This window comes from Nicotiana tomentosiformis, chromosome 2 (genome assembly GCF_000390325.3).
Source record: "Nicotiana tomentosiformis chromosome 2, ASM39032v3, whole genome shotgun sequence".
NCBI lineage: Eukaryota > Viridiplantae > Streptophyta > Magnoliopsida > Solanales > Solanaceae > Nicotiana > Nicotiana tomentosiformis.
The window spans coordinates 93,596,201-93,611,689 of NC_090813.1; the positions used below are offsets into that span (position 1 = coordinate 93,596,201).

The 15,489-nt window shown below is 34.7% G+C and overlaps 2 protein-coding genes across 2 annotated transcripts; one reads left to right on the forward strand and one right to left on the reverse strand.

The window, feature by feature from the left end:
• Window positions 1–2,718: 2,718 nt before the first annotated feature.
• Window positions 2,719–4,534, reverse strand: LOC104112422 (thaumatin-like protein). The gene is made up of 3 exons (XM_009622342.4): window positions 4,384–4,534; window positions 3,328–3,791; window positions 2,719–3,239 (listed from the first exon to the last, which is right to left on the reverse strand). The coding sequence occupies exons 1-3, from the start codon at window positions 4,445–4,447 to the stop codon at window positions 2,976–2,978; spliced, it is 792 nt and encodes a 263-aa protein (XP_009620637.1). The 5' UTR covers window positions 4,448–4,534; the 3' UTR covers window positions 2,719–2,975.
• Window positions 4,535–12,025: 7,491 nt separating this feature from the next.
• LOC104112421 (serine/threonine-protein kinase D6PK) lies at window positions 12,026–14,894 on the forward strand. Its single transcript, XM_009622340.4, has 2 exons — window positions 12,026–13,061; window positions 13,873–14,894. The coding sequence occupies exons 1-2, from the start codon at window positions 12,346–12,348 to the stop codon at window positions 14,744–14,746; spliced, it is 1,590 nt and encodes a 529-aa protein (XP_009620635.1). The 5' UTR covers window positions 12,026–12,345; the 3' UTR covers window positions 14,747–14,894.
• The last annotated feature ends 595 nt before the right edge of the window (window positions 14,895–15,489 follow it).

The window sequence follows — 15,489 nt, forward strand, 5'->3', positions numbered from 1 at the left end:
ATCATTATAGTACCTGAGGGGTGATGGGTAAGTGTTATTCATTATTTTTGCGTCTATTAATTTGTAACATTTTTACTAAGATATTAATGTATTTTTATTGTTAAATTGCAGGTTCAGGCTAGGTAATAAGACTACGAAGATAATCACCAATGCTATCAGAAAGCTTTATGATGGCCCTTATGCGACTTGGACTGATTGCCCATTCTCGCTGAGGAGCAAATTTTCAATCAATTTAAGGTATAAATATTCTTTTAAATAGTTTAATAATTTATATTTATGATATTTCCATCTAATAATTAAATTTTGAAATGCAGAGCAAGTGTGTATGGGAAGACCTCTATAGCGCGGAAGTGGCTGCAAATTTTTATCATAAAGCTCGCAAGAGATTGGCGGATGCTTTCTCGAATGCTAGAAAGAAGAACAAGAGGCCTGGATGGTTACTTGAGAATTTGTGGAATAATTTGCAAAGGCAATGGCTTAACGCGGAGTTCTTAGAGAGGAGCGAAAAAGGAAAGAAAGCTCGCACATCCGAGAAGGGAGGCTCCTTGCACACTGGTACGTAATTGCTTAAATTATTTTACTTTTCTAAGTATATCTATTCTGTTTATTAACTAAATTAATTTATTTTCAGGAAAAGAAGTATGGGCGTCTAATGAGTCATGATGAGCTATTCAAGGAGACGCATATTTTGAAGAAGAAGAAGAAGAAAGAGGGGGATCAATATAAGTGGATCGAGGACCGGGCCTCGACTGAATATGTAAGCTTTCAATTTTCTTTAAGTATTATAATTTACTTTTATAAAAAATTTGAAATACTGATTTAATTTAAAATAATATAGGGTCGCTACCAAAGTAACGTGGAGGAATTCATCCGTAGTCATCCAGCTGGTGAATCGGGTGAGCCAACCCAACTTTCGGACGAGGATGCTGAAAGAATATGGTTGGATTCTGTTGGCGGTCTAAAATGGGGGAAGGTATACGGGCTTCCTACTAAATTCTTCCATCGCTATAAGTGTGGAATGCAAGGAATAGAGACTTCCTCGCAAGGCGAGGAACTTAATAGGGAGAGCCTCTCCGCTATGCGGGAGACAGTGACAAAGCTCACATCCGAGCTAGAAGAGGCCAAGGAAAGAGAAAGGCTTAGAGATGCTCAATTCCTTGGCATGCAAGCTCAGATCAGAACTCTCCTATCTAGTGGAGCTTTTCTGTTGCCCTGGTCTCGTGAGTCATCTCCAGAGGGTCGACCTCCACGTGATCGTTCCTCCCGTCCTGCTCGTGATCGTTCCTCCCGTCCTCTCAGTGATCGTTCTTCCCGTCCTCCATAAGTCCGTTCTCTATACCGTCTTGTAAATGAAAGTTCATCAGACGGTGGTGATGATGTTGTAGAAAATACCCCTTGACTTTTATATACTTTGAAGTAGACAAATAGAACAAGTTTTGAACTAGTTGTAATTAGTTTTAACTTGGTTTTGGATTTTTATGTTCAATTGAACTTTAATTTGTTAGTTTAAAAGTATTTATTGAATGTTTTAGTTGTTGTTGTTGTGTTGTTGTTATTATTAGGTTTATTGGTATGCTGGCAGGTGGTGTAGCTGCCAAAACAGGCATTTTATGCCAAAATTAAACCCAGAAAAACCGACCAACGTTGATCGAATTTTAATTAAAAAATAATTATTCCAAAATACCGACCAAAGTTGGTCGGTTAATGAACATTGAATTCCCTGAATTCAACATTACCGACCAACTTTGGTTGGTATTTTGCCTGCACTGTTGAGGTTACCGAACATAGTTGGTCGGTAATATTTTATTTTAATTATTTTAAATATATATATATATATATATATATATATATATATATATTCAGTTACCGACCAAAGTTGGTCGGTTTTTTTTAATTTTAATAATTAATAAAAAAATATAAGTTAGTTAAACCGACCAACTTTGGTCGGTAAAATTAAATTAATAAAATATGTTTCCGACCAAAGTTGGTCGGTAAGTACGTAAACTTGTCAGATGGTGGTTTTAAGCTACCGACCAATGTTGGTCGGTAATTTCCGACCAACTTTGGTCGGTAAAATTAAATTAATAAAATATGTTTCCGACCAAAGTTGATCGGTAAGTACGTAAACTTGTCAGATGGTCATTTTAAGCTACCGACCAATGTTGGTCGGTAATTTCCGACCAACTTTGGTCGGTAAGCCATTCCGACCATCAAAACACCGTCCATACCCTAATGGTCGCGTTTTGGTCGGTAATTGGCCATAACCGACCAACTTTTATTGGTTTTTTTGATCGATTTTTAGCGTATTTCTAGTAGTGGCAGATTTCAGTAATTTACAAAGCCAAGCATAAGATCATATGAGAAATTAATTGTTTGAAGGTTGTCATAAACTTTATTCAGTTAAATTTTTGATGAATCATAGAGTGATGATAACTTTATATAAAATTTTCTCTTGAAATAACCTAATATGTATTTAGTAAGACTTTGTATAAAGATAACTACTGTTTGATACCCGTCCTCATTTTCAACACAATTAAATAAAATCTGGTCACTTTACAATTTCATTTTACAGTTTTGAAGCCTAACCTAAACAAAGTTGGCGTATCTGTTTTATTAGTTTATCAGGAACTCGGTAACTATATTCTATAGTGATATTGTTTTGTGTTAAATGAAGCCTTGACATTCATGTTGATATTATCTTTCACTGCACAATAGAAATTATAAGGAAAAAAAGAATAGAAGGTTGTATTCATTTATCTTATTGATGAAAATAAAGCACTATGGCCGGTGGGGAACCTAGTAAATAGTAACCCACTCTAGCCATGCTGCTATAATTTACTAAGGAGTTGATCAGAATGTAGACTCAAGATTATTTTGTGTACAAGATGACACTATTACATCTAACTAAAGATTAACATGATTGCTGATTGTATAAGGGAGAAGCCGCAATAGTAAAACGAGGAGGAACAATTCAATCAAGTAGACGAATATTGTTCGGTGCCCCATTTATCTGGACAGAAAGTTATGACAAATTGATCGGATGAACAGCCAACCACAGGTGAAGGTGTGTCAAAAGCATAAGTAACGTAAGAGGGACAAGATTTCTTGAACAAACTCGAGTACACACTTGGCTTGCATTTGTCGGGGCTCCCATATTTGTTCCTGCAACAAAATGAGTCGAGATTGAATGCCAAGCAAGCACTTTTACACGCCACCACTTGTCCTTCATCATTTATAACCTGTCAAAAACATAAAACTATGCGTCTTAAAGTGTACTTCCCTGATAATTTAAGTATTTAGATGAGATGGTTATACAATTCAACAAACCTGAAGCTCTGATGGGCACATGGCATTCAAGTTTCTCGAGCAACTTCCAATGACGCACTTTGATGCTGAAGGTTTTGATGTTACAGAAACAGGGAGGTTATATCCGTCAACTAAGCTCACATCATAGAAACTTGGTTGTCTTTTGTCAAATTGTATAGACATTTCTACTAGTGTAACTGGAGGAAGGCCTATGGTTCCTTCACATTCGAGTTTTCCGTCACAATCGCCAGTTTCACAGGCAGGTTTGTGATTGGTGGGATCGTCGAAATTGCAACCAGTTCGAGCCCAAATGCGTCCGCTCCAATCCCCTGGGGCACCGATTCTGCGAATTCGGCCTGGCGGAAGGTAGAAGCTGCCGTTTGCTATAACTGGATGGCCTGCATTTGGAGCTGTTGCTGGCCATATAGGAAAGGGGCATTTGTTATTGATGTAGATGGTGCATGCCTCCACCTCTCCGAGTTTACCTATATAAAAATTATACCAAGTTTTATAAATACTAAACTTTAGTAAGTATTTGAAAGAGTTTATGTTTCGTCCATATACATCTATTCATAAAATGAGATCATTTATAAGATAACTATAGGTAAATTTCAATAATAAGCATTAATTGATAACTTGATAACTATACTGTAATATGTCAACTATATTAACCTAGTAAAAAGCTTTTGCATTCTATGCCAGTTTATATAGCTTAAAGCCAATTCAAAATACAGGTAAAATATTAAAAAAAATATTTGGGAGTATTTAAGCTAAATAATAAATTGTCATAAATGTTCAATTTTTACTTTTTCATTTTATTTTTTTCAATGAAATTCATGTCCAAACATCAATTTTCTAGTACTCTTTTTCAACTTCTAAATTTAAATACTTTTTTTTATTCAACCAAATATTGTGCAAATGCCTGCTTAAGCTTTGAAAAAAAGAGAGCCATTTGTAGCATTTTCAACCGTCAAAGGATGGCTGGAGATATGGATAAATTAAAATGAATTAAAGAAAAGATTCAAGGGGAAAAAAGAAATTTTAAAACAGCAACTACATTTGAGTTATCTTAAATACCTGATGTAATGAAGTGCCATATCAAGAAGAGAAGGATTGTTGGAGATATCGATGAAAACTTCATCCTGGTAATTTGCAATTTTGACGAATGTAAGGAGCTAAATTAAGAATGTATTTATAGTTGGGATATTAATAGAAGTGGTCCAAATCCTTCTTTGATTTTACTTCAAGTCTTTTACATAGACAATCTTTGAAAATAAGAAAACAACCTTAAAGAGAACAGGTGTTTTACCTCTCCCTTTAAAGTATGATTTATCTTCCAATGGAAGGCTGTATATCATAAATGAGCCCTGGCATTTTGCCACAGGCTTATTGTATATGAGGTAGGGTTGAGCTAATCAACGTAGAGTTTTTCTTTCTTTATTTCTTTTTCTGCAAAACATATATAGTCTTCAAGAAATAGTTCTCTCCAGGCTGTAGTGCAATGCTAACGCTTGAAGGCTCTGATTAATTTACTATTGAGTGATAAATTGAAGTAAAATATATATTGTATCACTTAACTATGATTAAATGAAAAGCCAAGAAGTAAAAGACACACGTCATGTGATGCATGGACCGAGTCCAAAACTAAAGTATATATTTGGCAAAATACATAAAGATCTCATTAAACTTGTCCTAAAAAAAAGGTTTGAACACCTAAATTAAACTGGTAATTTTTAAGTTTTAACCCCCTAAATACATTGTGAGTGAAATTTTATTCCACCTTAATAGCTTATGTGACAAAAAAATAAAAAGAAAAAAATAATTAAACGCGTGACATAAAGAAAATATAAAAAAGTGGGCCCCTTTCTTTCTCTTCTTCCGATCTCTTCAACCACCCCCTTCTTTCTCCTTCTCCCCGTTTCTTCTTCAGATCAGTTTCTTCTTCTTGTTGTTTTCCTACTTCTTTTCTTTAATATCTTTCCATTTATAGAAGATAGAATATTATTATTTTTCTTCCCCAAAAGATTCCCCAAAAACTAATAAAATCATCCCAACAACAGTTCACCTCAATTAAAAGCTCATTTTCGCCGGAATATACAGTATTTTTCTTGAGAATTGATCACAACCCAAGACTTTGCAAATACAATTGCACGTAGAATAATCCAACATGAACAAAGAGGTAAGTGGGTTCTTTGGGCGGAGAAGGGTAATAGATTTGCTAAAAATAAAGCTAAAAGGGAACAATGGTGAATCTTTCATGAGATACTATTGAACCAACAAAAAAAAACAAATCTTTGTTCTCCCTTGGTGCTCTCTTGTCTCTCTGGTGACTGAGAGATGAAACAAATCTTAATGGTTAATTAAAATTATTAGTGTAAACTATGAGCAAGAAAACAGGAAAATAGGAAATACCAAAAATAAAAGATTTCTGACGTGGCGCTGATGCTAACGTGGTTTTGACGTGGCGTATATGTGTAAAACATCTCATATTGTGAGACTGGTATTAGTATTTCAAGGACGGAAATAATTCACTCCAAATAAATTTAGAGGGATAAATAATCACCTGTTTAGCTTAAGTGTTCAAACCTATTTTTTGGACAAATTTAATGGGGTCTTTATGTATTTTACCTATATATTTTCCATGTAAACACCCCTCTCCTTTCACTTGTAGGACAAATTTTGCGGATTCATAATTTTAATACGTGGAAGTAGAATATCATCAAGGAACGGAGTTAGGTGGGCAGAAGGGAGTTCACCCTTTTGTCCATGGTGAATCTATGTTTAAGGTTATGGGTGCCCAAGCACCCATTTACTTTGGAACCCGACATAATTTACATAGAAAAACTAGCAATACATATAAATATATTCACTAAGCACCCAACCTCAGTAGCAAATTCAGAGGAAAAATAGCTAAGCACCCATGAGTTAAAAAATTTGAATCTGCCACTGCCTTTCGCTGAAAATTATATTTTCTGGCCGGTAAACATAGATTATATACTTATTATACATAGACAAATACAATACATGAATTATACATATATTATATATTTGATGGCTGTTTTTAATTTAAGCAATTATGTAAGCGGCTATTTGGGCTAATTCTTCTTCGGTTTCTTAATATGAGCAATAGATTTCAAGCAAATGACGGTGATTGCGGTCGTACCATTAACAAAAGCTACACTACCATTGTACTATTTCCTCCGTTCACTTTGAACTTTTCACACTCCTTAAGAAATAATAAATGAAATATGTATTTTATAATTTTATCGATAATAATGATAATATTTATAAAAGTTTTGAGAAATGATTTGGAGAATGAGTAGTTAATGATACGAGTAAAATATGGAAGAAAAAAAAATTGTCTTTCTCTTGATTTAGTATAATGGACAAGTAAAAATAAAAATATATTTTTAGTATAGTGGACAAGTAGAAGTAAATGGAGAGAGTACAAAGTAGGGATGGGTATAGTTTGGGCAAATCCAAAATCCTAACCGAAATCCAAAATTTTAGATTTTTGGTTTGGATTTTGGATTTAATTTTTAAATTTTGGATATTGGATTTGGTACTTCGGATTTTTGGATATCCGAAAATTCGATATTTTTATACTTTATATTTAGTCAATTATCTATATGTCAATAGTAATAAGTTCAATACCCTACCCATTAGATATTATATCATATATTTAATTTGATATTAATTACTAAGTTAATGTGAGAATACTTTCTATTTGGACATGATTTTACAAGTGTTGCTTCTTATCAGCTGTATTAATTATCTTATGGATGATTGGCACAAGAATGAGAGACTTTTTAGGTAATTTAACATGAGTACTTTATTTGAATACTCATTTTTATAAAAAGTAGAAACATCTCAACTTATACACTCAAAACCGAAAATTCATAATATCCAAACCGATTAATTCGAAACCGAACTTAAAAAATCCGATTCAATCTGAACTTATTTGGATTGAATTTGGATGGTCATTTATTCAATTCGAAAATAAAAAATTCAAACCGAAATTCTCATAGCTAATCCGAACTGTACGAACATAATTTCTAACTCGAAATCTTTAGATAGCATCAGCGCCATTTCAAACGCTCCGCCGTTTGACTCCCAATGGAACCAATCATTAATTCCAACTTATATCATGTTTGGCCATGGTGAAAAAATTGAGAAGCGTTTTTTTCAAAAGTACTTTTGGTGTGAAACGGTTTGTATTTGACTAATTAATTTGAAAAGTACTTTAAGCAGTAATTAGTGTTTGGCCAAGTTTTTAAAAAGTGCTTCTAAGTGTATTTTTTCAAAAGTGCTTCTCAAAAAAGTGCTTCCTAGAAAAAGCTACTTTTTTCTACTTCTCCAAAACTATTTCTGCTTCTACTCAAAAGCACTTTCTTTTCTTCTAAAAGCTTGGCCAAACACTTCAACTTTAGAAGAAAAAAAATACTTTTTTTTTCAATAAAAACACTTTTTTTCAAAAAAAAAAATACTTTTCACCTTGGAGAAACTTGGCCAAACAAACTGTTATTGAAAATCAATGTGCATCACCGTCTTCACTTTTTTTATTCAAATCATCCTCGTCATCTCAAGATTGCTAAGTAGGTTTTACTCTTTTACTTGTATCATTAATTTCTATTTTTTTTATAATTAAAAAAAAACAGAAACAACCCATTGCACTAGACCGCTCTAGGAGTCGAGCGGGTGACTTATTTTTTCATCTATTGTAGGTAATGCTATTTTGTATTTCTAGAAAAGACGGTTTTGTATAGGTAGTTAAAATCAGTATTTTAAAAGGATTTTTTGGAACTCGCCTCGGGACTCGTTTCGAGGTGGGGCACTATCAAAACGCCTTTAGACTTATGTGTGGGGCTTAGTTCTGTGAGGCTTACGCCCTGAAACGCCCGACTATGCGCCCAAAATACGCATAAAGCTCAACATCCTGGGCTCGCTCAACAGTTCTTATGCAAATCATGTGTGGTATTCACTAATTAGTACTTTTTACTCTCAAAATTTCGTAACAACTGAATAATTAAAGTTCTTTCATATATATATAAATATGAAAATTTTGAATAACTCAAATAACGAAGCATAATGTTGCATATTTATTAATTGAGAACATTATGAGATGTATATCATTTGAATATTTTTTTCAAAAAATAGATAGCCAAAATTTATATTTTTACTTGCTAGATCTTCATGACTTAGTTCAATGTCTCTCAAAATTATTATACGTCTATTATTTTGCTATTTAAAAATAATTTTGTATTTACTCATGAAGGAGTAATAATTTTAAATTATAGTATTGATAAAATTTATAGTGTATTTATTATTAAGGAGGTAAAATATGCAGTTTAATAATATTTTTTAGAAATTATAATGTTGCGTAAAGCGTCTTTCTTTCTTGGTGATCATTCAGTGAAGTCATTCTGGATCCCTGACTCGTCTCACTCTGAGCCTCGCCTCCTCTTCAGACGTGTCCTCGACAACCTGGCCAGGTGAAGCCCCCTTCTCATTGGCACAGATGAATCAATGTTTGTTGTCAGCCTCAATCCTTCGGTTTCCGGATTGGGCTCTACCACTGAGCTACTGAGGAACAACAGGAGAATCAATCTCATAGAATTCAATTCCCGTTCTAAACCCATGACCAATATGAGCTCGAAACTTCCTTCGTAACTCTCGGAACAGTTGTGGGTTTATCAGAGCTTGAGAATCTAGCTAGAGCTATTTGAATGTCTTGGCCGAAAATGCCGCCTACACCCCCCAAGAAGTCGACTACGCCCGCAGCAGAGGATATGGATGATGAAAGCCCGCCAGTGAAAGTTGAAGCACAAGTTCATAGACCTCTCTCTCTTAATAGGCGGCAAAGCAAAATAGGAAAGGGGTATGCGTATGCCCATTCCTCCTTTGATGACTCCCAGTAGAGAAAGCCTAAATTTTTCGATGTGGATTGAAAGGAAATCCCGAACTCCGTAGTAAGGCACATGTTCTAAAAAAGAGAACAGACGTCTCATGCCGACCCCGTTTGCAAAGGCCGATAACGCAGAAGTATCCCCGATTCAAAATAGGTGACCTAACGACCGCCACCCGACTAAACAGTTGGTGGGCTTATCATGAATTAGGTCGGGGTGGCAGGAGAGGAGATAGAGCTGGTAAAGATGACCAGCAGAAGCCTCAACAGAGGAAGAATTCTGCACGAGATAACAAGGGACGTTAAGGAGGACGTGGTAGAGATGGCCGCTACTTACACATCTGGAGTTCCAGATTGATTCAGTATGGAAGTTAATACAAAATTATGTACATTGAAAGAAGTAAGCATCTTATTATCTTTCTCTGTAACTAGAGAGGTCCTTTTTTGATCATTTTGATAGAGGGGGATGAAGAAAGTCCAGCGGGAACGCGCAGCGCAAACGAACCAGGGCTGCTATACTGAATCCTTCGTGTTCCGATTCTGATAGGTACGTTTGACATGTCATTTCCACGATTAAATAATATTTTATTCTCTTTCTTCTTAAGGTAAGATAAAGGGCCAGGCATGGTGGGATAGGAGTATCCGGTCATGGCTACTAAGCTATTTCTTTGGAAAGCTCCTACTAAGATGAGAAATTTCCCGATAAAGCTGCTACTCGGAAGTGCCAAAGAAGGAAAGAGCAGGCGGCAGTGGTGAAGCTGGATGCTCGAAGTCATTTTAGATACAGCAAGGCCGGTCACCGGTGGCATAAGATCCTTCTCTGCTTTAAGACGTTATAGTTGATTTATTAGTAATGCATTTTTTATATTTGTAAAACCTGCTAGATATTTTATTTTCTATGAGTTTCTTTAATTTTTTCAGTTTTCTTGAACTTTGAATGTACTTTTTATATTTTTTGTTTTACAATGCTATATTATTAATTTATAAATTAAAAAAATAAAGATATGTGGGGCTTACGCCCCACGTCCCAAGACTTACGTCTCGTCCTGTATCAAATAAAACGCCCCGCCTCACGCCTTTTAAAACAATGGTTGAAATTGATTCTGAACTTAGTCGGGAACAGGTTAACATGAATGCATCTATATTGATTGAATGAACAGGTAAATATTCACTTACTAGTAGGATTAATGATATTTGAATTGAAACAATATGTATTGAACATAGTTGGGACTTCAACTTTTTCGTGGTCAAAATTGGTACTGAAAACTAGTTCCTTCTGGATCATTGAATTGTCAATAAGTTCTGAGAAATATTTAAATTTTGGAGGACTGAGATTCAAAATTGCTGACTAGTTTTATTGTTAGCAACCTAACCAATCGAGTCCATTACTCATACGGTCACTCAACTTTCCAAAATTATTTACCAAAGTCATCTTTCTTTCGTTTGTAATAACAAAGTCACTCAACTATGCTTATAACACTCAGAAGGTCACTCAACCAGATTTATCAAATATTAGATAGCCAAATAAATACATATTTTACTCTCTAAATTATTAACTTTTATCTTTTGCTTTTTTTTTGCCCTTTTAATATTATAATTTTTTCTCTTTTTAATCAACATTTAGACTTACCTATAGAACAAAATATTTTATTTAAAAATAAAAAAAATATTTTTCTAGCATATATAATGTCGAAATAATAATATAATTGGGCATAATATTCAAGAATATGTAATGTATATTACAAAAATACCTTTAAATAATTATTTTCTATAGTACGTGCATGGAATATATATTTTAAAACTTTTATTTTCTTTTATTCTCTATTGTGTAAATAATTTTTTGAGTTTTTTTGTTAATATCAAAATTATTATTATGAACAAATTGTTCTAATTAACTTTCTACTATGCTCAATATTTTATTATTCTAACATTATATATCCTTAAATGCTATTTTAATTTTTTTTAATTTAAAAATAAAATTTATTTATTCTAAGGTAAGTCCATAATATAAATTAAAAAGAGAAAAAAATTATTATATTAAAAAGCTAAAAAAAAAAAAAGAAGATAAAAATTAATAATTTAGAGGGTAAAATAGGTATTTGGCGATCAAAAATTTGAGAAATCTAATTGAGTGACATTTTGAGTGCTATTGGCATAGTTAAGTGACTTTGTTGTTACAAACGAAAGAAAGATGATTTTGGTAGATAATTTCGAATAGTTGAGTGACCATCTTAGTAATGGACTTCTAACCAATCCACCCCTATCTATCACTTTTTTTTTTTTTTTTGTTGTTGTTATACTGAATCTTAAAAAGGGACCGTCCATATCAGTTTCATTATATGTATCATTATCTTATATTTCTGCAAGAAACCATTTCACTATTTGAACACATAGAAATAATAATTAGTGATTCTCAACAAAATTGGGAACAAGTAAATATAAGAGTATCTATATTTATCGAATGAACTGGTAAACATTCAATTACTAGTTGGATTAATAATATTTGAATTATTGTTACTGAAAACTAGTTCCTTCTGGATGCTAAATACAACTCAGATAAGTATTCAAATATCTGGGGACTGAGATTATCTTGGCACTATAAACTGTTACCCCCCCCCCCCCCCAAAACCAAAAAAAATAAGTACTCAATAGAAATCGAAGAAGACCTAATTGGCCCACATTGCACTTTATGTGCAACAAGAAGTGACAGACTTGGGCAATATGGCATTAAAAATTGTGGGTTGGGTTGTTTATGTTTATAAAAATGTGATAGGCTTTTGCATCCTTGTTACTCCCAACACAAACACACAAATCGTTGTATTAAATAGAGTGGGTGTATATTTAACTGTAACTGGTCCTATATATTTTGTCTCAAGCTGTTTGATTTCTAGGAGTGTGTAAATAGATGACTACCCATTCAAATTTGAATACCCTTTTGAGTCCTTATATGCACAAGTTTTAGCATATTCTCTCTCTCATTTCTCTTTGACTACCTCGGCGTCACCAAAACCCCATTTGACCACCATTCATTTTCCCTCCTTTTGCCAAACTCTTTAGGCTTTAAACCCCAAATCTCATTTCTACTTCTTTCAGTCATTTCATCAAACAGGTGTCTTTCGTCCCTATAGTCAGTCATGAATAATAGAGGAGAAGCCAATAATAGCATAGACACTGAGCCCACTTCTCTCAAGGTCAGTTTCCAAGACCTTAGTATTAGCAATACTAACAGTACTAGCATTGATTTTTGTAGTACTAGCTTTACCCTATCTGAGAATAATAGCATAGGCAGTAAACTGAGTTCTGATGGTGGTTTTGAAGGGAAAAAAATGGAATCTTTGAATGTTGAATTGGAAAAGGCTGTTGAATATGTTGACAGTGAAAATACCAGTTTTAGTTCAGTTAGTTATTGCAACAGTGCTGACCCAAATGAGGCTAGTTTCAGGGGCATTTGTGCATCAAAACCTCACAAGGGTAACGATATTCGGTGGGATGCAATACAATGCGTCAAAGGGAAAAATGGAGAGTTGGGCTTGGCCCATTTTAGGCTTTTGAAAAAGCTTGGATTTGGCGATATTGGGAGCGTTTATTTGGCAGAGTTAAGGGGGATGGGATGCTTGTTTGCAATGAAAGTAATGGACAAAGGGATGTTAGCTGGGCGGAAGAAGGTGATGAGAGCTCAAACTGAGAGGGAAATTTTGGGCTTGTTAGACCATCCGTTCCTCCCAACCCTTTATTCACATTTCGAAACAGAGAAGTTTTCGTGTTTGCTGATGGAGTTCTGTAGTGGAGGAGATCTTCATTTGCTCAGGCAGCGCCAGCCCGGCAAACATTTTACAGAACAAGCTGCAAGGTTTGTCTTTTATTCTAGTTTCTGCAATTTTCAACTGTGTAATTGCCAATTTGACTGCATACGTACCAAAATTTTCAATTTGTATTTGTTTCTTTGTTTCACGTAGTACCATAGGTATCTGGATTAAGTGTCTTATGTCGCTAGATGTTGTTTGATAAACTTAGTGCTCTGCTGCTAGTCATTTCATCACGGGTCTGGCTTGCTGATTTTCCTTGAGTTCCCTATACAGTATGCAGTGGCGAAGCCAGAAAATTCAATAAGGGTGTTTTTGAACACCTTTTGTCAGTGGGCTATGCAAGGGTGTTCAAAATCTATTTTTTGATGACTAACAAACAAGTAATATCTCAGTCTATACACAATGTAATATTTCGGCAAAGGGTGTTCAGTTGACCACCCTTAGCCACACATAGCTTCGCCCCTGGCAGCGTGTGTGACATTAGAGTTTTAATGGTGATTGCTCATTACTTTCGATCGTTTGTGTCCCTAATTTCAAATCCTAGGAATGCAGTTTGTTAACACTTTCACTTAGTATTAGCCACTGTTGAAGCATAAGGTTATTCACTTTGCTTTCATAAAATCCATGAAAAAATGGAAATTCAGAATCTTGTAATTATACTTGAAATATTTAAGCATGGTCTATAGTATAATGATGGTCTGAGATGAATTTAAATGGGGAACATGATCTATTCTAACTGGACCTTAATGCCATGCAACAGTGCATTTTATTTGGTCTCAATTTTGGTATTAAACTTCCAATTTTCTGTCTATTTTGAAGTCTCATAAAGAGTTTTTTTCCTTTTCCTGGTGGCAGGTTTTATGTATCAGAGGTGTTGCTCGCCCTTGAGTATTTACACATGATGGGCGTTGTATACAGAGATTTAAAGCCTGAAAATGTTTTGGTGAGGGAAGATGGCCATATAATGCTGTCAGATTTTGATTTGTCGTTGAGATGTTGTGTTAGTCCCACCCTTTTAAGATCCAGCGATGAGCCATCTTGTGCTATCTCTTCATACTGTATCCAGCCATCATGCATTGATCCAGCGTGCAAATTACCTGTCTGTGTAGAGCCTTCATGCTTTCAACCTTCGTGTTTTAAGCCTCGTCTCCTCAACCAAAAAACAACCAAAACGAGAGGTGATCGTACACCCGTGGTGTCTGCTGGTTCACTTCCTGTGCTGGTCGCAGAGCCAACTGCAGCTCGATCTATGTCCTTTGTTGGAACACATGAATATTTAGCCCCAGAAATAATTAGAGGCGACGGTCATGGTAGTGCTGTTGATTGGTGGACATTTGGGATTTTTCTGTACGAGTTACTTCACGGGAAGACACCATTTAAAGGCAATGGAAATAGAGAGACATTATTTAATGTTGTCGGTCAACCTCTAAAGTTCCCTGAGGGATCAACAGTTAGTTTTGCTGCAAAAGATTTGATCCGAGGTCTACTTATGAAGGATCCTCAAAAAAGACTAGGATTTAAAAGAGGTGCTACAGAGATCAAACAACATCCTTTCTTTGAAAGCGTTAACTGGGCTCTCATTCGAAGTACTCATCCTCCAGAGATTCCTAAACCAGTTGATCTTACATTTTTTAAACAATCTTGCAAGTCATCGTCATATGCAAACGAGAAGGCTGCTTCTGATTCGGATAGATCATCTGGTCCTTATTTAGATTTTGAATTTTTCTGAATAAATCTTGGAGGTGGATTTGTAGGTGTCGTTCTTGATGCAACTAAATGGCATTCTTTGATTTTCATTTTGGTTAGAAAGTAATTTGTTTCACTTTACAATTATGTTTTCTTTATTACATGCCAGAAGTATACAAGTAGTTCTCCCACCAACTTTCTTCTTTTAACTGCTTTCCAATAGAAACTTACAAAAAGAAAAAGGCATTGGAATCTCCTGAAAATGGTTTTCCTTTTCATGTTAAATACTTTCAGTAAAGTGAAAGGAATATAAAAGTAGCAGAATACCTTTTCTATTCATTGTTTCATTCTGTTAATTAGATACTCGTTGAGGACCCTCCGTTTGAGGTGGTGAAACCACACTTTTCAGGACACACTTTAACAGAGGCTATCTTTGTCTTGAACAAGGACAACACAAGGACTTTTCCTATAAAAACATCTTCTGTAGTTTATATAAAGCAACTTAAACATGTGGACAAATGATGATAAAGTTTTCTTTTGTTACAAATTTTGCAGTGTTGAGTCAGTGTCGTTTTCCACCTTATATGTCAGTGTTGCTTTGACTGACGATTCTACAAGGTGGGTGGGCTTATTTTGGGTATTTTCTTTCTTTCGAAACTGTGCTGGAAAAAATCTATTTGCTTTCTGTTGTCTTTAGTCTATCATTCTTCTTTAGTTTTCCTCAAAAACAGTAATATCTTGAGTTGGATGCCGACATTCTGTTCAGGGTTGTGCAGTCTAGGTACC

Bases quoted from the DNA above. Each gene is read 5' to 3' on its own strand.
- LOC104112421 (XM_009622340.4), top strand. From the start codon at position 12,346: ATGAATAATAGAGGAGAAGCCAATAATAGCATAGACACTGAGCCCACT. The intron at 13,062-13,872 runs GTTTGTCTTTTA...TCCTGGTGGCAG, and splicing joins TTTACAGAACAAGCTGCAAG to GTTTTATGTATCAGAGGTGT.
- LOC104112422 (XM_009622342.4), bottom strand. From the start codon at position 4,447: ATGAAGTTTTCATCGATATCTCCAACAATCCTTCTCTTCTTGATATGG. The intron at 3,792-4,383 runs GTATTTAAGATA...ATTTTTATATAG, and splicing joins ATGGCACTTCATTACATCAG to GTAAACTCGGAGAGGTGGAG. The intron at 3,240-3,327 runs GTTTGTTGAATT...TGTTTTTGACAG, and splicing joins TGTGCCCATCAGAGCTTCAG to GTTATAAATGATGAAGGACA.